This window comes from Trypanosoma theileri, assembly GCF_002087225.1.
Source record: "Trypanosoma theileri isolate Edinburgh chromosome Unknown TM35_Tth_5_V1, whole genome shotgun sequence".
Taxonomy (NCBI): domain Eukaryota; phylum Euglenozoa; class Kinetoplastea; order Trypanosomatida; family Trypanosomatidae; genus Trypanosoma; species Trypanosoma theileri.
In genome coordinates, this window is record NW_021639847.1 from 799783 (window position 1) to 825536 (window position 25754).

General features: G+C 37.6%; 11 protein-coding genes across 11 annotated transcripts; all 11 read left to right on the forward strand.

The window, feature by feature from the left end:
* Positions 1 to 83: 83 nt before the first annotated feature.
* TM35_000053950 (putative mucin-associated surface protein (MASP)) lies at positions 84 to 866 on the forward strand (the record flags this gene model as incomplete). The annotated part of the gene is made up of 1 exon (XM_029023050.1): positions 84 to 866. One exon carries the CDS (start codon positions 84 to 86, stop codon positions 864 to 866), a length of 783 nt encoding a protein of 260 aa, XP_028885865.1.
* Positions 867 to 2351: 1485 nt separating this feature from the next.
* On the forward strand, positions 2352 to 3485 carry TM35_000053960 (secretory carrier membrane protein 3; the record flags this gene model as incomplete). The annotated part of the gene is made up of 1 exon (XM_029023051.1): positions 2352 to 3485. The coding sequence occupies one exon, from the start codon at positions 2352 to 2354 to the stop codon at positions 3483 to 3485; it is 1134 nt and encodes a 377-aa protein (XP_028885866.1).
* Positions 3486 to 5267: 1782 nt separating this feature from the next.
* Positions 5268 to 6326, forward strand: TM35_000053970 (uncharacterized protein; the record flags this gene model as incomplete). Its single annotated transcript, XM_029023052.1, has 1 exon — positions 5268 to 6326. One exon carries the CDS (start codon positions 5268 to 5270, stop codon positions 6324 to 6326), a length of 1059 nt encoding a protein of 352 aa, XP_028885867.1.
* A 186-nt stretch (positions 6327 to 6512) lies between these two features.
* On the forward strand, positions 6513 to 8594 carry TM35_000053980 (putative ribose-phosphate pyrophosphokinase; the record flags this gene model as incomplete). Its single annotated transcript, XM_029023053.1, has 1 exon — positions 6513 to 8594. One exon carries the CDS (start codon positions 6513 to 6515, stop codon positions 8592 to 8594), a length of 2082 nt encoding a protein of 693 aa, XP_028885868.1.
* A 216-nt stretch (positions 8595 to 8810) lies between these two features.
* Positions 8811 to 10985, forward strand: TM35_000053990 (myosin heavy chain kinase c-like protein; the record flags this gene model as incomplete). Its single annotated transcript, XM_029023054.1, has 1 exon — positions 8811 to 10985. The coding sequence occupies one exon, from the start codon at positions 8811 to 8813 to the stop codon at positions 10983 to 10985; it is 2175 nt and encodes a 724-aa protein (XP_028885869.1).
* A 956-nt stretch (positions 10986 to 11941) lies between these two features.
* Positions 11942 to 12421, forward strand: TM35_000054000 (ribosomal protein L21E (60S); the record flags this gene model as incomplete). Its single annotated transcript, XM_029023055.1, has 1 exon — positions 11942 to 12421. The coding sequence occupies one exon, from the start codon at positions 11942 to 11944 to the stop codon at positions 12419 to 12421; it is 480 nt and encodes a 159-aa protein (XP_028885870.1).
* Positions 12422 to 13338: 917 nt separating this feature from the next.
* On the forward strand, positions 13339 to 14892 carry TM35_000054010 (epsin; the record flags this gene model as incomplete). The annotated part of the gene is made up of 1 exon (XM_029023056.1): positions 13339 to 14892. One exon carries the CDS (start codon positions 13339 to 13341, stop codon positions 14890 to 14892), a length of 1554 nt encoding a protein of 517 aa, XP_028885871.1.
* Positions 14893 to 16325: 1433 nt separating this feature from the next.
* TM35_000054020 (uncharacterized protein) lies at positions 16326 to 18047 on the forward strand (the record flags this gene model as incomplete). The annotated part of the gene is made up of 1 exon (XM_029023057.1): positions 16326 to 18047. The coding sequence occupies one exon, from the start codon at positions 16326 to 16328 to the stop codon at positions 18045 to 18047; it is 1722 nt and encodes a 573-aa protein (XP_028885872.1).
* A 624-nt stretch (positions 18048 to 18671) lies between these two features.
* TM35_000054030 (uncharacterized protein) lies at positions 18672 to 19091 on the forward strand (the record flags this gene model as incomplete). Its single annotated transcript, XM_029023058.1, has 1 exon — positions 18672 to 19091. The coding sequence occupies one exon, from the start codon at positions 18672 to 18674 to the stop codon at positions 19089 to 19091; it is 420 nt and encodes a 139-aa protein (XP_028885873.1).
* Positions 19092 to 19437: 346 nt separating this feature from the next.
* TM35_000054040 (uncharacterized protein) lies at positions 19438 to 20340 on the forward strand (the record flags this gene model as incomplete). Its single annotated transcript, XM_029023059.1, has 1 exon — positions 19438 to 20340. The coding sequence occupies one exon, from the start codon at positions 19438 to 19440 to the stop codon at positions 20338 to 20340; it is 903 nt and encodes a 300-aa protein (XP_028885874.1).
* Positions 20341 to 20811: 471 nt separating this feature from the next.
* On the forward strand, positions 20812 to 25590 carry TM35_000054050 (putative DNA-directed RNA polymerase III subunit; the record flags this gene model as incomplete). The annotated part of the gene is made up of 1 exon (XM_029023060.1): positions 20812 to 25590. One exon carries the CDS (start codon positions 20812 to 20814, stop codon positions 25588 to 25590), a length of 4779 nt encoding a protein of 1592 aa, XP_028885875.1.
* Between the last annotated feature and the right edge of the window lie 164 nt (positions 25591 to 25754).

Genomic DNA, 25754 nt, shown 5'->3' on the forward strand with positions numbered 1-25754 from the left:
TTTGCTATTTTTTTTCAAGGTTTTTTTTTTTTGCCACATCTCAAGTAATAGAAGAGAAGAAAAAAAAAAATAAGATACTCAAAATGAATAAACAGGACTTCTCAGGAGAAAGGGATTCCCAACCCGTTATGGTTGCATCAGATACCGGGAGGGAGCTTTCTCATCCACGACAAAATGACTCCCATTTACAAGAAACAACAGACCTCTTTGAATTTAGGGGTGAACTTGAGCGGATTTCTAATTCAACAACATCTGTTTCCCGTATTTTGGAGTCATTATGTCAATATAACGTCCTCTTTTCAGATGAACCTGTCATGGAACTTATAAATGATATTGAAATGGAGGAAGAATTTGTTTTTTCTCAAGTTCCTGAATATCTGAAAAATGAGTGGAAACGGATTAATCCCACAAAAAAGGAAACAGAGAAATTAGTCGAGTCAAAGGTTGATACTGTTGCAACCTATAATTCAGAGCAAAGAAGACGTGCTGATTATGGCGCTTCGTCCAGACTTGTGGTTGATCCTTCTATTCCTTTAATCATGCCGTTCAGCAAAGAACGTCACAATATGACGAACCCTGAATATAAATCTGTACAAGGCAATTATCATAGCTTGTTCTTTGGAGAAGGAGAACCGGTTGTTTTTACCCCTCCACAAGATAACAAACGAAAAGAAATTGAAAGGCAAAGCGAAGAACGAACATACTGGAAAAGTAAATTCAAACGTCCTGAAAAGAATAACGATGTTCAACCCAAAAAACCAAAGGTGGTACCGCGCGATTTTGTTCCATCATGTGCTTATGTCGAGAATTTGCCTGCCCATAAAAGGCCATCCCAAGAAAGGGTGGTGGAAAAAAAACCACGGTAAAGAATAGAAGAAACCCATTCGCAAAACAAAGGCTGAGGAGTAATTAAATTTTTTTTTTTTTTTTACTCGCACTGTCTTTTTTTTTTGCTGCTGTACATCGTGACGTCTATTCGTTCTTGATTCTCTCCTGGCTTCTTTCCAATTGACTGGAAGGGGACTTGAGTTTAATCAGAATTTGCGTCAGTATTATTTCTGAAACGTTTGATGTATGTATGTTAGACGTTTTTTTTTCTTTTTTTTTTCTTTTTACTGTGCTGGTGAAGGGATATGCTCATTTGTTTGGTATGAATTGATATTTTTCGCTTGTTCATCTTTATTTCGTTATTTCGTTTAGCACGGAATGAACGGTTATTGTGAATGTTCTGTAGAAGAAAGTCTTTATAATGTTTTGATTACGGATAGTGTTTTTGTTTTTTTTTTAAGTTCTTGTTATACTATTTATTAATTTTTCTTTTTTATGTTCTTTTTTTTTTCTCTTGAAAAGTATTGCGTCACTTACCAAAACAAGTTAAACCTTATTGAAAAATAACAATGTCTGGCGATCGCAAAGCTGTTGTGAAGTCTGCTGACATGCCTGAGGACATGCAAGCTGACGCCTTTGAAGTGACATCACAGGCCTTGGAGAAATTCAACATTGAAAAGGATATTGCTGCTTATATTAAAAAGGAGTTCGATAAGAAGTATCAACCAACCTGGCACTGCATCGTCGGCCGTAATTTCGGCAGTTTCGTTACACATGAAACACATTGTTTTGTTTACTTTTATTATGGCCAAGTTGCCGTTCTTCTTTTCAAATCTGGTTGAATAGCTATATAGTATATTTCTCTGTGGATGCACAAAAAAAAGGAAAAAAAGGAAAAAAAAAATAGGGCTTCCACATTTTGGGCATTTCATATCGCTGTGAACTGTCTTTTTTATTTTTCTACCTGTCCCTACCATGTTTTAAGGGGAGCAAACAAAGAAGAAAGAAATTAGAGGGGTGCTTTTTTTTTTTTCTTTAAGAATTACTTGATTATAAATGAACGTTTTGAATGGGCAAAGTAAACAAAGATGAGACGCATGGGTCTGACGCACGATGGGAAAAAGAAAGGATTAAAAGGGAAGAACATAAAAGCTATTACAAATTGCTTGTAATGGGTATAAGTTGATTGGGTTTGTGCGTTTCGATCCCTCCTCCCAATGTCAAATAAGCGGTCCTTTCCTTTTTCTCTTTTGTACTGAAGGGTTCCCTGGTGTTTTTTTTTTTCTATGTATTACCTTGTCGCATTCATGTTAGAGAAAATGTATCTTGTATGAAAAAAAAAAAGGAAATAAAGACCTTTTCTAAGGAAAAAAAAATTCTATCTTGAGTGGTCTAAAAGTGCAAGCTCGTAACATATGGTTTGATTCTGAAAATCGTTTTTTTTAATTGATGTTTTTCTTTTTTTTTCCCTTGTATACTTTTTTTTTTAATTTATTAAAAGTAAAATAGTTTTTGATTAAACCATGTATCGGTTTGAAAGTGAAGTCAGTGAACTACAAAAAATGTATAATTTTAACTCTGAGGCAGATAATGAAACCATATCATCGAAGACACCACATGCACCACCTGAAGCTCCTGCTTATTTAGAAGACGTAAAACTGCAATCTGATGGAGGGGAAGAGGTGGAAACAAGAGAAGAGCAAAAAACTATTCCTAATACCAAATTGACCGCGCAGAATCTTCCACAGCCTTCTATGTTTGGAAAAGAAGATTCCCGCCCCTCTCCTAGTGAAGGGGCTTCGGTTTTTTCACCAACCGCTGAAAATGGTGAAGGAAATAAGAAGGGAAAACGTGAAGACCGAAAAGAAAACCACAAATTACGTGTTGCAAAAGAAGTTTTGGGCTTAAATAAAAAAAGTACAAAAGGGATGACACCAGAGGAAAAGGAACGAGTTTTGCTTGAAGAACGATGGTTAAAGACTATAGAAGAGGAAAAGCGATTAAATGCACTGGAATCTCAGGTGAGAGAACGTGAAACGACAATGCGCCAAGCTAACCTTACTCCCAACTTCCCTCCCAAGTTTCTTTGCATAAAGCCTTTTTTACATCATGAAATTGCTCTTGTTCCTGAACCAAGAAGACTATATGTGCGAATGAATTTTATAAACTGGATTATTACATGTTTGTTACTTGTAATAAATACAGCTATTACTATTGGAGTAATTCTTGCACCTTATCGTGAAGGTACTACGAAAAGATTTAATAAAGCACAAAGTATTGTACTTTCCATTGTTTATCTTATTGGAATACCACTGAGCTTTATTATTTGGTATTGGCCAGTATACCGTGCATGCTCTACTGGACGTCATACAAAACATTTGCTTAGCCTTTGTGGTTTAATTGTGGCGTTGGCTTTTAGTGTTTTTATCTTTGTTGGACCGTCTAACTACGGTGCCTCTGGGATTGATTTCGCAAGAGGTGTTTCTGAAACCAAGTCCAAGATTCTTGTATTACCTGTTATCATTGTGCTTTCTTTATGGGGTCTAGAAGCTGTTTTTTTATGTTATTGTATTGTGAAGCAATGGATATTCTACCGTTTGGATGTCAACGCGCAACAGGAGGTCCGACGTCAGATGCGAAATGTTATTGGTGTATAAATTGCTTCTTAGAGAAAATTTTCTCTTGTTATGCATCTCATGTGGTGAGCTAAACCTCACCACCTCTGAAAAAAAAAAAAAGTAGTATCATATGATTTGTGCTTGATAATGTCTAAATGTGCGTCAGATAACAGATACTGTTTTTTTTTTTTCATTTTTTTTTTTTCTTCGTCTTTTGGTTTTTTTTTTTTTTTCTTTATGGGAAGGATGTTTAGACTCGAAGGGTGAAAATGGGTGGTCTTATATGACCTTGGAACGACTGAGGAATTCGTCCGATTTCTTGAGTATGTTTCGTATTCACTAAAGTAATAAAAGCTTGAACGGTTTCTTGGAGCATGTGGATTATGCAAGCCTTTTTTTTTTATTCTTTTCGTTAAAAAAGGGCTCAAGGATACTTTATACATGTTGAAACAAAAAGGTGTAGATAATGTATTGTCTCGAAATTGTACTCAAATGCTTCATTAAGTGAAGAATTCCTTTTTGAAACACTATTTAAAACATTTGATTTGTTTGTTTGGTTTATTTAAGATAGTAGAACCCATACTAGAAAAAGCTTTTGTGGATCTTTTGCTAGGACGCTTGCAACCACCCTTGGAAGTGGTGAGGCTATCGACAACGAAGACATTAAGCATTTAAAGAATACATCTGAGATGATAAGGGAAAAATAGTAAAACTTGAGTTTACTGAGTCAAAATTTTTCGATTAAAATCAGGAATAAAATAAATTTTATTTAATAAAATATTGAGAGTTCATACTGTATCTAGATCCTTTTTTAAGTGAAGTTCATTCTGTATTGCTACTCTCAGTAAGTGAAAAATTGTTAGTTATTATTGAGGTTTTCCGTTCCACTCAGATTATGAGAGTACATGTACTGAAAGAAAATACGCATGAGGCTAAGATTATTAGAGAACAACAGGATTTAGAAAATATCATTATGAGAATAAAAACTTAAGGAAACTATAAGTGTATTGAATCGGTATAAATAGTGGTTTTCTAATAAATGTTATATTTATATAACTCAGCTCGAAAAAAAAAAAGAAAAAAATGATATTTTCTACCTTGCTCAAGAATTATTGTGTCTGTACACAAAATAATCGTACTTTATATTTTATTGGTAAAACATGTTTTCTTCCTTCTGTCCTTTTTATTCTTTTTTTTTGTTTAATTATTATGCTTTCGTCGTCTAAAATTGCCTTATCCCAAGAACTTTATTGGTTTTATTTATTTTTTATTTTATTCGTATTCGTATTGTTTGTAAAGGTCATGTCTTGAAAAGCCTATCCAACTGTCCCATTCCTTCATCCTGCGGAGGAGGCAGGTCAGCGGTACTTTCATCATTTCCTTTTTGTCTGTATTAATAATAAATTTATGCTGGAAACTCTATATCTGTTTATCGATTCAAAGACAGTGGGTGACAAGGGCACAACAAAAATAATACCAATTATTTTGTTACTTCTTTTTTTTTTTTGAGGTGGTGGGGGTATGGGGGTGAGTAGTATTCTATTCTTTCCTGCATTTATTTCACTAATATTATGCTTGAGATTTTAAGAAGTGGAGTATAATGGTAAGGTGATTTGTCATGTTTTTCTTTTTTTTTTGTGTGTGTGACAGTGATGATGATGATGATGATGATAATACGCTTGAAAAAAAAAAAACTTTACCTACTTTTTTTTTGCATTGCAGTTCATTGTATTCTTTTTGTTCTTCTTCATACTAAAGATTACATCGTCTCCTCTTCTCTCACCTCCAATTTTTTTTTTTTTTTGTAATCAAGGCTAACCAATGTCATCGCAACGGGTTAAAGTTGGGCGTGCCAACGATGAAGTTGAAGATCCAGAAAACAGAAAGAGTCGCGTTATTCGGGCTATTCAAGAATCTAAAAGTGCAAAATTAACTTCTATTAATTCTTTGCTTCAAACAGTAGTACAATCGGCACGTGCCGTTGTGAAGGGAACAGATTCTCAAAGACGTTTTAATGCTCAGTTCTCGGAATTTTGTCGTGCTGCACTTGTAGGAATAGCTGACCTGGAAGATGCTTTGTGCGAATTGGAAAAAGATGAGGGGGTTGCTAACGGTGAGGTAAAGGGTATTAGAGTAGCCGATTTTATCAGGGAATTGTCAGGATTTGTGGCGTCCCAAACTACTGCCCTTGGTGCACAGTACTTGGAGCATGTGGGAATGTCTGCAGTGACTACAACGACGAGGACACAACAAAAGTCTGCAGAGAACAAATGGGGAACAAAGCGTGAAAGAACTGATGATGGGCGGCAACGAACCACAGATAGGCGCGGAACATTGCCGAAACGAACAGGAACATCACCTCCACTGGACCCAGTATCAGAGTTAGAAGGGAGGACACCGCAAAAAACTACGCGTGTAAAAGCTGGGGCAAATAATAATCATAGTTCTACAAAGTTAACTAGCATTCCAGCATTAACAACTTGGTTGCAGCCGTGGACACTCCTTGCTCCAAGCGCTCACGGAGTTGCACTTGATCGTGTGACGACAGAAAGACCCAAACCACAAAATGCGGTTGAAGAACCTATAAAATCACCTAATAATGTATCAGTTTTTGAAATCTGTACAGCCCCAACGACTACAGAAGTGCTTAGACTCTGGGAAGCTCGGGAATCTGCGCTTTCATCTGGTATGGATCGCTCAACTAGTACAAGTTTATTTTCTAATGGAGTTACCCTCCCTCTTTCCCAGAAAGAAGTTCAACCCATGTTTTTTCCAAGGGGACAATTTAATACATGTGCTTCGGTATCAACACAGTTGTTGGGAGATTTAGTACATTATGGTATTTCAGTACTTGAAGTGCCGTTTAAAGATATGGTGTAAATAAACGATTAAAAAGAAGGTACCGCTAGACCAATTTTAAACCTAGTTCTGTGCCTTTCTTTGCTTGTTCTTTCTTTATCTTTTTTTTTTTCTTTCGTTCGCTTTTATTCAAGCGACGCAGAAGGGCAGCAAGAGAAAGGTTTTCAGGGAGTGACGCTCATTCCCACTGAATCAAAATTGTGATCTATGGAAAAAGCGGCCTTAAAGCTTTTGAATTTTGTAGAATCTTATGCAACCCATCCTACTCATATAGTTGGAAAATTTATTCAGTCCTCACTTCAAAAAGATCATTTTGTCATTGTATTTGATGCACAACAATTTCTTGAGAAAATTTCTTGTTCTACAGATGATGGAATGGAACTACTTTGTGCGTTGCTACGGAAGTACCATCAAATGCATGAAGGATTAGTGGGTGTGGCATGTCGTGTTAACTTTATTACTTATGTGGTGCTCCATACCTATCACACATTAGCGAAAGAGGCAGTTATATCTTCTAGCAGAAATATCGAGGGAATAAGTCAACTCATGTATTTATGTGAGAATGAAGATTTTTCTTTTTTAAATGAAAATAAGGAGAATGAAAATTCTGATATAAATTGCTGCAGCAATTTAATGTTGAATTTTATTCAAGAATTGCGTAATAAAAATCTTCTAGTAAAACCTTCTGATATATTGGCAGAGACAGTTGTCTCTTCTGCAAGTGTAAAAATAATAAATGATGAGAGGATAAATAATTCCTTTTTCTATTCTTCATGCATATTACATGAGTACCTTAAAAAAACTTTTGGATTTGATCCACTTTCATGTGGTTATGAAGCAGGTAAATTAGCAGTGGATTGTTTTATTTCTATTTATTCTCGTCTTATGGATGCTATTACCGATGATAATATATCAATGGAACAAGAGAGGGTAACATCTTTACACAAACTTGTAGATCAACTTCTCTGTGTCGTTGTAGGGGATGAAGATTTTTGGTGGTCTACAGGGAGGAGTGAAGGATATCTTATACCAGGTATTTCTTTTATAACAAAATATTGTTTGAAAAGGGGCAGTTCTTCATTTTCGAGGAATTCTGTGCTTACCCCTTTACATACCTTTGAGTCTTTACTTCAGGATAAGGGTTGTCATGTCGAAATGTTATTATTATTCTCAGAGTTTACCACCGAATTTGTAGGATCAGATGATAACCCTGACCTTCAACGTTTGGCCTTCATGGTAAAGAGTGTAAAAAAAGGTTTGGTGGTTATCGTAATAAAGGGTCACGTGGAAGAAGTATTATTACAATACATGGAGGGGTTGGGAGATAATACACGAACTGTATTAATTGCAGTTTCAGTTGGTCAAACGGTAATGACAGAGTTAGCAATGGCTTTCCATGTTTTACCAAGAAGATTAAAATCACTTCACTTTGATCCTGTTGTAGCCCATTTGCGAATAAAAACACTCTTTACAACTGTTTTTCACAAACAACATAGTGAAAATGAATGTCGTTCACTTCTTTTGGTACTTGAACCGTTAAAAAACGACAAGAAAAAGAATATTATACGAATTGTACAAAAAACTCTTAGTGTTGTATTTGGTGGTAAATGTGCTGCTGACGTTAAACTTATGGAACGACTTTTTCATCGCCAACTACATCATTTAGTCAATGTATTTTGTTTACCATCTCATTTGAATGTTCTCATGCCAGCAGGCGGAATGGCAGAAGCATATGCAGTAAGTTATTTGAACTACAAAATTCAAGAAATGTCAAGTGATAATATATTTTCCTCATGTATTGTTTTTCGTCTCATGAGAGCACTAAAGGACGCACTTGTTGCCTACATGGAAAATGTTTTATTAAAATCAAACTCTTTAACAATTGAAGAAGCTGTAATGCAGGTGACTTTTTCACAACGAAACTTTTCCACACTGAATTGGGAAACATGTAATCCATCTATATATAGTAATGATCCTTCAGTTGGTGGGACAAGCACAATAGGTCAGACACCTGGTTACACACTGTACAACCATGCTATTCTTACTCCACCTTTTCTTCATTTTTCTAACACATCACGCTCTATGTGTTCTGGCCCAGTTTCGACAATGTTGTTGGGAGATGTAACGGAGTGGGAGGCACAAGTGGAGGTTGCTAGTGCTTATCTTTGTATTGGAAGATGTTTAGACCGTCTTTGTTTTACAAGTGCTCTGGGCAAACGCAGCATTATACATAATGAAGAAGTGAGTCGGGGGGTTGATGACTTGTTCTTCTTCACAGATGTCGCATAATGATCATCTGCGGAACTTGATAAACCAAGTAAGGAAGAAAAAAAAAAAGAAGTCAAACCGGTATATTAACTTCATCTTCTGCTGGGTTTTCATATTGTTACCCAAGTGTGTCGTATTATTATTGTTACTTTTTTTTTATTTATTTATTTATTTATTTTTTTTTCTTTTTCAGTGTAGTAGTATTTTTTTTTTTTTTTTTAGAGTGAAGTTAAATAAATGTCATGCACGAAAGAAACCTTGCAGCAGCAAAGTCAGAGTTCCTGCATAGGTGAACAAAACACCCAGGATAATAAATTGTATTGTAATAAAGTTAATGATGAAAAGAAGAATTTATTATCATTGCCTGAGAACAAACCCACACAATGTGTTGCTTCCCCACTCAATAGATCTAACGTTTCTCATAAAAAATCCCGTAAAAACAACAAGGATAGTAAATGTGTGGAAGTGACTGAAACCGTACCACTAATAGTGAAAGGGAAGAAGAGTGAAATGAGATCTTCTCACCACTCATTAGATGTGAAGAATGACGTGAGTGAGTCGCTAATCACGACTACAAATTCGGACGAATGTGTGGTTAATGCTACGGTAAATGACAAACAAACGTGTATGCAACCCCAACCGCAGTTATCGTTTCCAACAGAGACAACAACAAAAGAAAAAATTTCATTTTCTCAGGTGGAGTCACGTCCACTGGAGACTGCAGGGTGTTCCACCTCGTCCCCGAGGCCAATGAGTGTTAATTTAAACGAAATGAGTGAAAAAGAAGAAGAAGAGCCAAATTCCCCTTCTGAGAATACAGGAGCCAAGGGGGATTGTACAATGGATACTTCTGAGAAGAGAAACAAAGATATTGTTTCTACCCGTATTCCTCCTTCTCTCACCACCAATCAGATGATTTGTGTTGTAACTAATCAACCCATGAAACCAAATAATCAAGAAATGTTGTGTAATTCTGCTCAACAAGTGCCTTCAAAAAGGCATTCTTGTTCTACACGGTCCTCTATTTCATCTTGTTCGACTTGTGAATATGCACGCGAATATAGCGGTTCAAGAAGTTATAGCAGTTATAGCACTACTGAGAGTAGTTTTGAAAGTAATTCTCATACTATTTATAGTAGTTTATCTCGTACAACTTTTGAGAGGTCCAGTAGCGATTCTAGAATAATAGGTGGTAGTGATAGTAGTAGTAGTAGTACTAATGGTAGTAATAACTACAGTGATTCTTGTTATAGTAGTTATGACACCAGAAGTAGTAGTAGTAGTAGTAGTAGTAGTAGAAGTAGAAGTAGTAATAGCAGAATAAAGGCAAAAAAAGAAGTACCTGCAATTATTCCTTTAAAAAATGGTTCTGTAGATGCCTTACCATTAGGGGCATTTATTGATCTTCACTACAGATTTTGTTTAAAAGCTCATTTGAATATATATTCTGAATCAGCAATAGTATATGAATGGGATACAACTCATGGTGTATGGACTACTGTGAAGACTTCTGTTGTTATTTTTCCTACTCCTTTCGCTCATGGTGATATGCGGGCTTCGTACTACGTAATAGATCTCAACCGATTAAATTGCAAGATGGTAGCTAAACGTTATCGTTACTCCTCTGTGAAAGAGACTCAATATTTTGATGACGTCTCAATGCATACAATAGCTAATCATTGGGCTAAAAAGTTTAATAGTTGCATGCCGCCTAAACCAGTATATTTTCTTCCAGCCGTTGTTATGGAGCTGATAGACCGTAAACCATCATTGTTTTTTGCAGTAGAGCCTCAATTAGATGGAAATTATACAAAATACAATAATAATAGTGGTTATGTACCAGATGAAGCACGATGGACTCCACAGGCATTTTCCCATTTTTCATATCATGCTAGCCAAAGAAAATTGATGATTGTAGATATTCAAGGTGTGAATGATATTTATACGGATCCACAAATATTAACCTTTGATGGCAAAGGTTACGGTCGCGGTAATCTTGGAAGAGAGGGGATGCGTCTTTTTATTCGTTCTCATAAGTGCAATGGAGTATGTCACATGATTGGAATTCCACCATTAAGCTACACTAGGGATATTGTAAATAAACTTCCTATGAGGAATAATGCAATGATACGTACTGTACCTTCTCAAGAGAATGATGAGGGTGAAACAACTGAGATTTTACCACCCCGATCACATGGTTCAAAATCGTCAAGTTTTTATCGCCGGCCATTAGCACAACGAAGTCTACCTGATGGCATTACAATATATTCTTCCGAATTGCCAATGCCTGTTAGAACGAATCGTAGATATATCGGTTTTTTGAGGCGAATGCGTATATATTTATTTCGACGCTTTACTTTTGATCGCAATTCACTACAAAAAAATGCTGTTCAGAGACAGCAAAGTTCTTAAAAGAAGAAAATGTAGACATGGGGTTCTTTTTGTTTTTCTTTTATTTTTTATTATTTCCGTAGAAGTTTCTGTCATACAATAGACATTTATTTTACTCACCTCTTTTGCCTTGAGCAAAAGAGACATTATTTTTTTTTTTTTTTTTACTCTCTTTGCGTATATCTTTCTTACAGCCTTTCTGAGCGGTGATGAAAGTAAATTGGCTCGTTAGTGTACTTTAATAGACATAGGGCAGGAAGTGAGAAAGAAATACTGCATGTGAAGCTATTAAGATTTTTTGTTATGATGTGTTTTCTTCCCTCGTCTTCGTGTCTTCTTTATTCTTCTTTTTTAATGTTATTATTTGGTTGTTGTTGACTATTACTTCTCTTATTGGCTTTGATGTCTTTTGCTTTTGTTACTGCTCTTTGTAGTCTTATTTGACAGCCCTTTTTTTTTTTTTTTTTGAAAGGAATTTTTTTCTTTAACTGTAAAAATATATACACGGGTTGCCGTGAGGTGCTGTTATTGTTTGCTATTTTGCAACAACATATAAGGTTTTTTTTTTTTTTTTTGCACACACTATGCTGCTGCGAGAATGCAGTGCCGTGGGTGCCGCAAAGATGTAAGGAAAGTAAAAAAAAACAAAACAGAAGGAAAGTAAGTTTTTCTTTCTTGTTTTTCAAAGTATTTTCTTCATATATTTCTCATACATTTCTGTGAGAGCAAAAAAATTCCGCCATGTGTTTTTGTAATACTGATGGTATAATTTGTTTATTTTTCCAAGCACACCATTGCGTTATATATATATATATATATATATATATATATATATATATATATAATCTTGTACTATGTGTTTGTATTTCTTTGAAATTTGATATTGATCCTTCTCTTTTCTTTTTCTCCTTCTTTCCTCCCACTCTCCCTATATTTATTACTACTCCATCTCAATCCCTGGACAGGAATAGCCGAAGATGGTTCACTCCTACGGTTACAAGTGTGGCACCCGCCACCTCTTCGCGAAGAAGTTCCGCAAGCACGGCGTGCCCTCCGTGAGCACCATCCTCACAAACTTCAAGGTCGGCGACTACGTCGATGTCGTGGCGGACTCCGCCGTGCGCGCTGGCATGCCGCACAAGTACTACCACGGCCGCACAGGCATCGTGTGGAACGTCACTCCCCGCGGTGTTGGCGTTATTGTGAACAAGCCAGTCCGCAACCGCACCATCCGCAAGCGCATCTGCGTGCGCTTCGAGCACGTTCGCAAGTCACGCTGCCAGGAGGCGTTCAAGCAGAAGCAGAAGGACTTTGTTGCCTTCCAGGCTGCGAAGAAGGCGGGCAAGCCACTGCCAAAGGCCAAGAAGAGCAGCCGTAACGGTCATATTGTGCGCCCAAAGAACGTTGAGGTCCTTGCCCGTCGCACTGCTGACTACGAGGCAATGATCCCGTACTAGAACTTTTCGGATCCAATATCTACTTCATGTCATTTTTTGTTTGTTTTTATTCTTTTAAGGATTATATCTCACATTTTGTGGGGTGAAATTAGGTGTGTATTATGCCTCCTGTGTCTTTGTCTATAGGACAAAAAACGCAGGTATTTGTATATGTGTGTATATGTGATTCTTTGACGTTATTATCTGTTTTTGTTTTCCCTCTTTTTTTTTTTTACTTTAGTGTAGATCTAATAGTAAAAAAAAAAAAAAAGGTCCATCACATACCACATTAAAGCAAGAGCAATGTGGTCGCCATGCGTTTTTTTTTTTTTTTGCGGATTCACTCTATCAGCCACAATGACACTTTGATACCGGTTTGAAATAGTGGCACCTTATATTGAAATGGAGTAAATGTTTAAATGGAGTTATAAATTTCTTTGGCGTCGGTTTATGTAATAACCGTTCATAAAAGTCTCTCTTTTAAACACGTACGTTTTAGAGAGTGTCAAGTCTTGGTTTAACTACCCACTGTATTTTTTTTTTTTTGACGGCTTTGTCAATAATCTTTTTTTTGCAGATTATTTGGATTTTGGAACTGTTTCCTGGAGTTTTGAGATGATGATTTTTTTTTTTTTTTTATTATTGTTGTTTCACGTCTTGTGAAATAACTGATCTATGTGTTTGAGTTCATCCGTGAGTTAACATTTCTTACTATGTGGAATAAGGGTATTATTATTATTATTTTTGACCTCCCTCCCCTGTATTTCCTTTATTTTCTTTTGCTATATTCGAAACACACCCACCCACATACGCACTGAATAGGAGGAAAAAAAAAAAAAGCTATCGAGTTGTAACAATAGAAAATCCAAAAAATAAAAAAAAAACAAAAGTAGGACACAAAGTATAAAGGAGGGAGTAAAAAAGCAATACTGTCTTAGATGAGCATTCCTACTTCTCTTCACGCCGCAAAGGAACTTTTGCGTGTCAAGACTTCTGGTAACGAGTATGTGGAACTTGTTCACGTAGCCACAAATGAAGATCCATGGGGTCCGACTGGTACACAAATGGAAGATGTTTGCCGTGCTTTCGCACGTGGGTCTGTTGATATAATGGAAGAAATTAAATTACGCCTAAAGCATCGAGACAAATCATGGCGTTCTTGCTATAAAACTTTGCTACTACTTGACTATCTCGCACGTAATGTGCCAGAGTCTGGACTTCCAGCGGTGTGTACTGTACTTCCCACCGTGCGTCTCATCTCCCAGACCTTTTACTACACGGGAAGTAAAGGGACGGACCACGGACTCTCTGTTAGGGAACGGGCGAAGAAGTTGTGTGAACTCCTCAGTGACGGTGCAATGCTGCGGGAGGAGCGTGAAAAGGCGGCCCTCACCCGCTCAAAGTTGGCCGGTTCCGCCAGTGCTGAGGGCGGCTACGCATCCACACGCTATCAGGGATTCTCACGCAGCTCACCACCCCCACCGTCTTCATACAGTTATGACCGCCCATCGTATCAGGCACGCACAAGGGAGGAACAAGAACGGTACGATATGGAACTCGCTGCTAGAATGCAACGCGAGGAAGAGAGTCGGGCCGGGATCTCCGTCGTTGAGGCGGAACGCATGTATAATCAACAAAGTCGAGGACAATCCAGTACGGTGACCCAAGCGGCCTATAATTCAGATCTGGAGTTGGCAAGACGACTTGAAGAGGAGGAACAACAGAGGCGCGCCACACACAATAAGGAATCATCTACTCCCGCACAAAATGCACCTACCACACAAACGTCAAAAACTCCTACTGCCAATACTACTACTACCACCACTGAAGCACCTCCACCAAAAGCTGAACCACCCAAGCCGGATGTACTTGATGATTTGTTTGCACCGGCTCCAACTCCTGCACCAGTTAACTCCAATCCGCAACAACCTAGTTGGTCATCTAGCGCTCCCGTTCAACAAACTCAAACTCAAGCTGCTGTGGACCCTTTTGACGCCTTTTTGGATACACGACTTCAACAACAACAACAACAGCAGCAGCAGCAAAATATGTTTGGTGCTTTTCAAACTGCGCCAACGGCGCAACCACAACAACTTGGTACGGCCCCCACTGGTATGTGGTATGGAACACCACAAGTCCCTCAACAACAGTCTACACAAGGACAAATTGGTGGATGGTCTAGTGGGGCTCCTATGCAGCAACCGTATGGTGCAATGCCACAACAAGGCTACTGGGGGGCGCCGCCAGGGAATGGGGGTCAATTTCCTCCTGCTGGAGCACCACAGGCACCCTTTACCGCAGGTGGAAACAATTTTCAAGGGTATGCACCGTTCACAAATGCGCCCACGATGGCGACCACTAACAACACCTCAAATAGTGTAAACCCGATGGAACAACAAATGGCTCAATTTTCTGGACATTTTGGTGGACAAGGGCAATATTCGGCCAAATCGTTAGATTCTTTAATGGCTGAACGTCGTGCAGGTCAATAACCCGCATTAAGTCACGAAGACATCCAAGCAAGATGCAACAAAAACAATAAAAAGAAGAACTAGTAGCAAGGGACAAAATACATGTGAGTGTTTTTTTCTTTGTTTTTGAGATAATTATTTTGTCTCTGAGTGTAATGAATGTAGTAATCCGAAACTGATTGTGCGTTGGGTACATGTTGCTACCATCATCGGTTACGAGGGTACAGAACGCAGTACGAGAGAAAAAAAAGTTTTTTTGTTTTGTTTCCTTTTTTAAAAAAATGTGAGTTCTCTTTAAAAGGCTTTTGAGTGTGTATGTTTTTTTTTGTTTGTGATTTGTGATTTATTTTGTATGTTTGACTTTATTTTAAGTTTAATTTCTTTGGTGTTTGGATTTTCTTTTTTTTTTTTTTTAGTATAGAATAGAAGGAAGGGAATACGTTTAGTCTGTAATTAATCATGCTTCGTCGAACCACACTTGTTCGTGGCCATGCCACTTCAAATCTTTTTGCTCCCCCATTTTCTGGTCGATGGTTTAATCCTCCACATCAATGGACGATGACCGATACATTTTTACCAATTTTTTTCTTGGCTTCTGCCCCAATGGGTATTGTTGCTTACCTCTACCATGCAGCTTACATGCCACATTATTCACACTTTCAGGATCAGCATTATTACGCATCCCAGGTCTATACAAAGGAGTTTATTCATAAGTATAAGCGACTAGAACGTTGGAGATGGTATTAGAGAACGAAATGCGATGGAGTGATCCAGGAAAGGGACGAAATATATATATATATATATATATATATATATATATATATAATTATTATTATTACATTTAAATTGTAATGGTTGGTGGCTTTTTATCTGTTATCAATCTCTTGTACATAAATATTTCTATCTATCTTCGTGTAGAGGATGGGTTCTGGGGTTTGGTATTTTTAGTGGGGTACAATACTTGAATACCTTGGTTTTTGTACTAGTAATAGTAGTAGTAATAGTAGTAGTAAAGCTGTGGACAGTAGAAAATAATTGGTTTCTATTGCTAGTTAAGTAGTGAAATGAGCTTTGGATAGCACCTCAGCTTATTTAACATAGCCAAGCTTACCTGGAAGACCTACTGTGGTAGCGAGGCGTTATATGTCGTATATTATATGCTAATTTATTTTTTTATTGCAGTTATCCTCTAACTGTGATAAATGTTTTTTTTTTTTTTTTCTTTTCTGTTTTGTTGTACTGTTTTTAGTCTCTTTTGGAACTGTCTCTACTCTTTTTATTCTATTTTTTTTATTTTATTTCTCTTCAAACAACACATAGATAGATAAACAGAGAGAGAGAGAGAGAGAGAGAGAGAGAGAGAGAGAGAGAGAGAGGCTGCTAAATCATTAAAAGAGCACGTGAATATCATTTCATATTGCTAGGGTTGTGTCTTTGAAAAAGGGAAAAATAAAATGAGTTTGCAATGTGAGGGCGAAGGGGCTCTTTGTTCTGTTTGTGGTCTTTTTGATTTTTTGCCCTTGAATTGTAATAGGTGTCATGGTGTTTTCTGTAGTGAACATATTAATTTCCATAATGTTCCCGCAACAGAGAAACCTTGTGTTCTTGAAGATGTAAAAGGTAAGGCGGTGGATGAGACAATAAGGACAGAAGACAAGTTAAAATACACTTGTATAATATGTGGAAGTAGGTGGTGCGTGCTTACTCCGTGTGAAGTATGCCATCAAAATTTCTGTGCTGAACATCGTTTTCATGATCACGAAAGTAATGAAAAGACAAGTTTGCAAGACTTTGGACCTAAAAAGTCTCTCTTACATAATAATAATAATAATAATAATAATAATAATAATAATAATAATAATAATAATAATAATAATAATAATAATAATAATAATAATAATAATAATAATAATAATAATAATAATAATAATAATAATAATAATAATAATAATAATAATAATAATGTGACGGATGAATTTGAGCTTCTATGTTCTCAATATCAACCAAATCATCCATTACGTTTGGCACCATCAACGTATCGTGGTACTATGATACCTGTTACTCTATTGGTATGCAAGGAAGAGTTAGAGCTTAATAAATATCAAGATTATTATTCTCTAGGAGTTGTTTCTCTTGAAGTAGCGGTTGAAATGTCTGTTGGTCAATTAATAGACCGCTTAAAAGATTCACATCCTCTATTTATGTCTAATTTACTTACTCAGACATTATACCATGTTGAGGGTACAAAACAGATTGTGTTACGACCTATTCCTGTATCATTAACGGTAAAAGAAGCTTCCCTTGCTAATCATATCGTTGTCCTTCCTTTGAAATCTAGACGTATTACAGAAGAAAGAAAAACAAACTTAGATGATCTCTCTTGTAATAATTCTTCTGATTTATTGGTAAATTTAGAAATGACACTGACGAAACGACTTTTCTCAAATCCTCGAGAATTGCAAAGTAATTCTCGTTTGCATGCGGTTGCAGTGCGCATTCGAATTAAATCTAGTCAATCAAAGGAAGAAAAAGAACAAGATGTTTCTCCACCAATTTCTTCTTCTTCTGGTTGTATAATTACCTCTGAATGTATGGAGACTACCAATGCTGTCCCCATTGATAAGGAGAAGAATCATGACAATGAGCAAAAACAACAACAACAACAAGAGGGACGAAAAGAAGAAGAAGAGGGAAAGACTTCCGTACTTCTTGATTCTTGGCCTTTTCGGCGACCTCCTCCTCTTGATGAGTTTATTTTTTCCCACACTAGAAGTAACCCTCGTGGTATGGATTCTCAATTTGGGGGCGCTGCTGTTTCTGTTGTCGCAGTGTTCGTTGCTGATCATTTACTTACTTCTACTGTTCCTCCTTTTTGTATTGCCTTATCCCAGCAATGGTCAGTGGGTCGTGTTGTTGATAAAATTGTTTCCATAGTTAATAACTTAGCTGCCTCTTCAAGAAAAGTTAATTGGCAGCTTTTTGATATGAAAAATCAAGGAAATCTTTTGACTGTTGACCTGAGTCGAGCAAACAATCTGCGAGACGGTGATATTCTTTTTCTTGGTGAAGAGTACCCTAATACGCTTCGTATAGAGGTTGAAAGACTCCAACAACTGAAAGGCAAACAACGTGCGATGCTAATGGGAAAAATGTCAAAAACTTGCACCATTATGTAATGTCAAAAGGGTTATTATTATTATTATTACTATTATTATTATTATTCTGCAACTATGAATGGTGTAGAATATTATTAAAAGAATGTACCCTTGGAGAGAAACTATATTATATGATGGATTGGTGGATGTTATATTGTTTCTCTCTTTTTAAATTGGATTTGTTACGGTTGTTGTGTATGTTTAATTTCTTTTTGGTGAAGGACTCGAAAGGATTTAAACTTGTTTTTTTTTTTTTCTTTTTATCCTTTTGCTGTCCCGTTCCAACGTGGAGGGGATCTCTTAAGGAAGGGTAGACTCTGGAATCTGCCATTTTCTAAGTTCTACTGGTTCTTTATTATATGTTGGCTTTGTAGAGCTGAATTTACTGTCTGTTCCGATATTGTGTAAATTGCTGATTCTGTGACAATGAAATTTTGCAGTAATGCTGTGGTTTTATTTTCTTTATATATGTATGTAATATATATAAATATAATGGAGTAACCAAAGCCTGAAACAACTCAAGAACCATAATCTTTTTAAATAAGGGCTTTTTTTTTTTTTTCTTTCTTCTTCTTTTTCTCTTTGCACGGTTATTAATCTATGTTACTTTATGCCTTCATTTATTAATTGTATTATTGATAAGCCATGTCGAGACCCATTGTGGAGGCTGAAGTCGCCCTCTCACGGTGTGTTGAGGCGATGCGTGATGCATTGCTTACTACAGTGAAGGACGCACTACCACAATCGACAGGATCACCAGATACGACTAGTGCGGAATGTGATCTAGTTGACACCGCAGCACAGCGATTAGAGTGGGAATCGGGCGTAGAGCAGCAGCGTATTGGTAGAATTGTGGATGAACTTGATCGTCACTTTGCCGAGCTGGAACGTGCACTGACTGCACTCCCAGATGTTCCTATCGCGTTGTTGGATCGTGATATTGCTTGGTTAAATACTGAAGCATCCTCTCTTGCGCAGGCAATGATATCGACATATGATGAGGCGGAATCACTCGCCGCGAAACTTGAGGGTGAAATTGTAACGCAGTCCGTGCCATCAATATGATATTATACACAGGCACAGTCATTGCAAGTATACGGTTATTTGCTGTATGGTGTACGGTAAGAAAACAGAAAGAAAAAAAAAAGAAGGGTAAGCAAGAGTGAAATATCTTCTTAGTAGTGCCGTAGTCCATATTCACACTTTTCCCTTCCTTTTTGTTTGAACTTTTGTTTATCTAGAACTCTTACTATATATATATATATATATATATATATATATATATATATATATATATTTCTCTGTATTTTTTCACTATTGGGTTTCATTTTTCCACTTTTCTTCTTTTTCTTCTTTTTTTCTCTATTTCACTATTTGTTTGTTTCCATATAGTTCTGCGGCGCTATCATATATGCGTGCCTCCACTGCACGGCGACGAGGCCGCATGACTGTTGCACCGTGGATGGGTGTTGGTTGTTATCCCGTCACGCCTGCATTTGTTGGCGGCATGCCGTCGGTGAAGCCTGCGTACGATCACTTTATGATGATGCGGCCGCAGCGCCCATTGCGGGCCATTGGCATCACCGGATCATTACCGCCAGTTCTATACAACAGAATGGATCAGGTAGTGCAGATTGAAAATGCTATTGCTCTTCAGCGTGTGGAGCGGCAGGTGGAGATGACACTCTCTCAGCTCTCCCTTGGGATTCGAAACGCGGATGACTTTTTAGAAAAACACCTTCTGCATCTTGAGGTTCGTCCCTCTATTCACACATTATGGTTTCATGATGGAGGTCTTAGGGAACATCAACACATTTTATCAACATTAGGCGCACATCATCTGGTTCCTCTTTTTAGTCTAGTTGCATACGATGTGGAGCGTGGCAAAATGTCGCTCTGTGAGGCAGAAGAATTGTATGAGGAACTTATGGACTGTTCTGTTGCGCAACCAAAAATAGTACAGCGTGAGTTGGCGAATCAGATGGTGCGAAGTTATTGCCTAAATGATGAATATGATAAGGCGATTGATATTATATCAGAAATGAAAAGAAAAAATATTAGACGAACTTTTGTTACCTATGCCCCACTTTTTCGTATGATTCGTTCCAAAGAAGATGCTGAAAAACAATTAGAACTTCTGAAATTTATGTATAACACGGAAGGTGGACGATTACAAAAATTTTTATTTATTGATGTGCCACGTATTTTTTACATGTTCGGTGTTTTTATTCGCTATAACTGGGTGGCAATTAATTGTGTCTTTACAACATTGTTTACCACAGTGTTTCTTTATTGGGCCAATTTTGGATTGTGATGGGCCCAAGTTTTCACCGGTAAAGTGTGAATTGCAGTGATTCTTTACTTTTTATTTATTTATTTATTTATTTATTTATTTTTATTTTTTATTTTTATTTATATGTTCTCTATCATGATGTTATTTTTCTTATTATTATTGTCTTGTGGTTGTAGTTGTTGATGATGGCTGTGGTTGTTGGGTGGGCAATATTGTATTGCAAAGTACGATTTTTTTTTTTCTAGATATTCTTCGGTCTGAGTTATTATTATTATTATTATTATTATTATTATTATTATTATTCTAACCATCTTTTTATCATCGCCCCCTTTGCTTTCCCCCTCTTTTCCCCTACTACACCTGTATTATCTCATTTATCAACGTTGGTTCTCTCTCTTTTTCCTTTTTTCCTTTTTCTTCTGTGTATTATTTTTTTTTTCTCTCTCTCCCTCTCTCTATCGCAGAGGAGTTTAGAAAAAAGGGATTGCTCGCATGTCCACCAAGTCCTCGCTGCGCAGTTCCCGATCACACGCCTCGTCGGTGGGCGAGAACTCCGCCTCGCTGCACAGCGGCGTCTCCAGCCGCCACAAGCGCCAGCAGCTGCAGCACGGCGACCCGCGATTGCCACCAGCGAAAATGACGCCGTTTGAGCGGCTGCAACTCATTCGAAACTCCATCACGCGATTGCGGTACATTGGAGAACGTCAGGCCCATTGTGCTCCTCTCGACACCGCTGGCGGGGAAGATGTTCTTCATTTCTTCGATGATTTACGTGAACGTCTGCCAAAGCTTGAGTACAATCCGCGAAAACTTGGTAGTCCGGAATCAGGCGGTCCAAAGCATCTCCACTACGTAAGCGAACAGGTACGTGCCTTACAAGATACCGCAACAAGAGTATTTAAAATTTCTGAAGAGGAAACAGGTCATTCTGTAGCTGTATATGAAGGACTCTCTTATCATTACGTACAAGAAGTACAACGTGAATTGGAGGAACTTCAACACTTGGTAGATTCTTCACCATCTAATTTACCAAGTCGTGTTAATACGGAACTTTTATCAGATTTGGTTTCATTTCATATAGCAGACTTTGATGCTTTTGCAGAACAACGTGTAGAGGCATTTGTGCGTGAGATGAAAAATGAAGGAGTAGTCTTCAGTGCTGTCGTTAATGAAGTTGGTCAACGCACACCTACACCCGTAGGACTTGTTTCTCTCGTTATATTGGATGTGGCAATTGGTATTCGACCTGCACGTTGTGCTCGTATGGTTATTGAACATGCACAGCATAATTTAACAAAACTTGAAAATCGTATACATACCGCTGATCAAGCACTCTACGCTATGAATACTGTTGATAATGTACAAGCTGAAACACAACGTAGAGAGTTTACAATTCTTAAAGATCGTATTAAAAGTGCCCTTGCGGAGTTAATCAATTTAAAAAAAAAATGGGATGAAGAAGAACATAATACATTACAACGTGCTGTTTCAGGACAACATGTTCTCGCCTCTTTGGTAGAGATGAAACATTTAAAAGAAGCTGAAATTATGGAAGAAGCACAAAATATTCATGACCGTGCCGTGCATTCTTGTTTACCTTTTGCTACTCCACAATACTACCGACGTTATGGTGAGACATACGCACAATCATGTCATGTGCGACTTGGATTTAAATTCACTGCAGATAATCAGGGAGATACACAAGGTGGAGTGGTAACACTTTATACACTTATGCCAGAATTTCTTTCACTCATGCGTCAACATAATGTTCCAGTAGAAGAACATGAACGTTATTCCGCGTTGGTACCCAGTAAAGATCAGTTGTGGATTTCTTTTTCGGAATTTCCAGAGATGGTACAAGGGGCACGTTGTGCTTTACGTGGAACAGATTCTCGTCATGATAATTTTCGGGCTCTTGAAGATCAGAAAGAAGTTGGTGGATATTTTATTATGCGAGGAGGCGAACGTATTTTACGTGCACTTCTTATGCAGCGATGTAATGTTCCAATAAATATCCATCGAGAGCGATTTGCAACACAAGGACCTTTTTTCTCACCAAAAGCTGTTGTTATTCGTTGTAAGCGTCCTAGTGGATTGACTATACAAAATTACTTCTATTACACTACTACAGGTGAGGTTGTGTTTAGTTTTGCACGAAAGGTGGTTTGGCACATACCAGTTCCTCTTTTACTATTCGCCTTAAACACTCGTCAATGTTCTCCAATGGAAATATATAAACTTCTAACTTTAGGTTTTACCGATAGTAGTAGTTCTCATGCCGCTCGTGTAGAAGCACTATTACAACATCATCATCAAAAACCATATGCCACACTTACTCACTTTTTGGATTACATTGCAGTACTTGGTAGAATGTACCGAAAATATCATCAGACATCTAATACTTTTCATTTTCTTCCACAATTTCATTCTACTTGTCAAGCTCAACATGATGCATGGTATGGAGTTTTCATGTTACGTCGTCATGTGCTTCCACATTTGAATGTAAATGTTCCTACACCAGATTTGTCAGCATCTGCTTCTCCAGAAGAATGTAATAGTTGGCTTCCTCCTCAACTTATTAAAGAATTAGAAGAAAAATTTAATGTGATGATAGCTATTGTGCGTCAGTTATATGCTTTCTTTGATGGAGTATGTGATCATCAAGGTAATGATGTTCCTGCTTATCAAGAAGTTTTTACTGTTTCACAAGTTTTGATGGGTGGTTTTGAAGTATGTTTAAATAAATATATGAAAGGTTTTGTATACCGCTTGGGAAGTCACATTCCATCTCATTTATTTCAATGTATTATAAAACTTTCTGAAATGCCAGCGAAAGAGTCTGTTGGAGTCATTACACAATTACGAAAGTATGCAGAGTACAGTGAAAGACGAAGTGTGAGTGATCCTTTGGATGCACTTCATCGTGTTTTAATTACTGGAAACCTTACTCTAGATCGTGAAGAAGATTTCTATTGTCCTCAAACATCTGGTTGGGTAGTTATGGCAGAACATCTTAACTTTTACCGCTTTTTTGAACAACTTCGTTGTTTACATCGTGGTAAAACTATTGCAGAGATGCGTTCCAGTGAAGTACGACGATATCCTTGTGAGGCCTATGGATTTATTTGTATGGTTCATAGTCCTGATGGTGAAGATTGTGGTGTTTTAAATCACTTGAGTATAAGTACTATTATGTCTAATTCAGTATTATCTGAATCACGACAAGAAATGGATTTACTTTCGTGGATTAAGGAAGAAATTCATGGTCTTCGTAATAGTTCATCCAATTTCTCTTTGGTGGATTGCCTTGTGGATACTGTACCTGTTTGGGTAGAAGGAAAATTATTGGGATATTTGTCTCCAGATGAAGCTCAAAAAGCTGGTAAAGCTTTACAACGTAAAAAAGCACTTAAAAAACGAAAAATGGTGGAACAAAGTGGTATTGTACGTCGACAAAATGTAAGTATTTTAAATACTGTTGAAATTGTATATGTTCCTCCAGGGAATAAAGATCCACAAGGATTATATATATTTTATGATTATGGTAGATTAATGCGTCCTGTACAACAAATTGAATCTTCATCTCGTAATGATGATCTACCTTTTCCCTTGGTATACGTTGGAGTATGGGAGCAAGCCTGGCTTGATATTGCTAGCGTTCCTTCAGATCTTATGGATGGAGTTACACAATTAAATCGTAAGTATGAGTTTATGGAACAAAATGGTAGTAATATTCTAAGTTTAACTTCTACAACTATTCCATTTTTTGAACATAATTGTTCTCCACGAAATCTCTTTCAATGTGGTCTTTCTAAACAGTCAGCGGGTACACAATTACAAGCATTAGCTTGGAGAAAAGAAGCGAAATTATTCCGTATGTATTTTCCACAACGTTATATCAGTCGTACTCTTCCAATGGATTACTATGGATTAGATGATGTAAATTTGGGAGTTAACGCTGTTGTCGCTATTCTTGCATATACTGGGTATGATTTGGATGATGCAGTCATATTAAACAGTACGGCTTCACAGTTTGGTATGCTTCATGCAGGAATAACAGTGGCTAAGGTTATAACAGCAGGTGGAAAAGGAGATAAAGATGATGTTTTTGTTTTTCAAAATTTATTATCAAATGGAGAACCTTTTACACCAGAGTTAGATCCTCGTGGACTCCCTTATAAACGTGCGGTACCAGGAGTAACAGAATTTTTTTCTTTTGATTCAGATCATAAATATCCTGCTTTACGTGATAATAGTCCAGTATACTGTTGTGCAAAGAGGTATGAACGTATTGATCCTTTAACTAACAAAAAAGTTTATGAATATACTCGTCATCATGTAACAAAATGGCGACATTTTGATAAGGGAGAAAATGCTTGGGTACACAGTGTTGTTCCCCTTACATACGATGGACCAGATCCAACAAGTGTTCTTGTTGTTTTTCGAATTCCACGTCCACCAGCTGTTGGTGATAAATTTTCATCTCGTCATGGACAAAAAGGAACTCTTCCACTTCATATTCGTTCTCATGATTTACCTTTTAGTACAAGGGATGGTATAACTCCTGATGTTATTATTAATCCTCATGCTTTTCCCTCTCGTATGACGGTAGGTATGGTGCTTGAAATGATGGGAGCGAAGGTGGGTGCTATTGAGGGTCATTTCTGTGATCACAGTGCATGGAGTGTGATAGATGAACAACCACGGTTTGCGGAAATGATTGGAAGTGCACTTCAACGTGCTGGATACAATCGATATGGACGTGAAAAACTTATTGATGGCATCAGTGGAGAAGAGATGGAGGCGGATGTGTTTATGGGCATTTGTGGATATCAACGACTACGACACATGGTGAATGACAAGTGGCAGGCGCGGGCCCGCACAGACGCGCACACACACCGCGCCGTCACTAAAACCGGGCAGCCGGTGAAGGGACGTAAACGACACGGCGGTGTGCGTGTGGGGGAGATGGAGCGGGATGGTTTACTCTCACACGGGGCGGCAGAGGTGGTGGTGGACCGTTTATTACATGTTTCCGATAAAACAAAGGCCTTTATTTGCGTGGAGTGTGGATCACTGCTGTCTATATACGAACGACACGCAACGGAGTATTCCACGTGGAAGACATGTAAGTTCTGCGGCGCCGGCTCGCAGGAGGCAACAGACACAATTGCGTTTGTGGAGATTCCGCAGGTGTTGCGGCTGTGGGCTGCAGAGCTTACGAGTATTGGTATTCGCGTGGTGCTCAAGACAAGTGATGGCGTGCAGTGAGAGAAGAAACGCAAATAAGAAGGAGAAAAAAAAAAAAAGAACGAGAGAGAACATAAAGAAAAGGGAAAGAAAAGAAGAAGAACGAAAAAAAAAAAAGAAAGGCGAGACGAATGTGAGGAAAGAATACATGAGCTGTCTCACATTTTTAAACAAGAAAAAAAAAA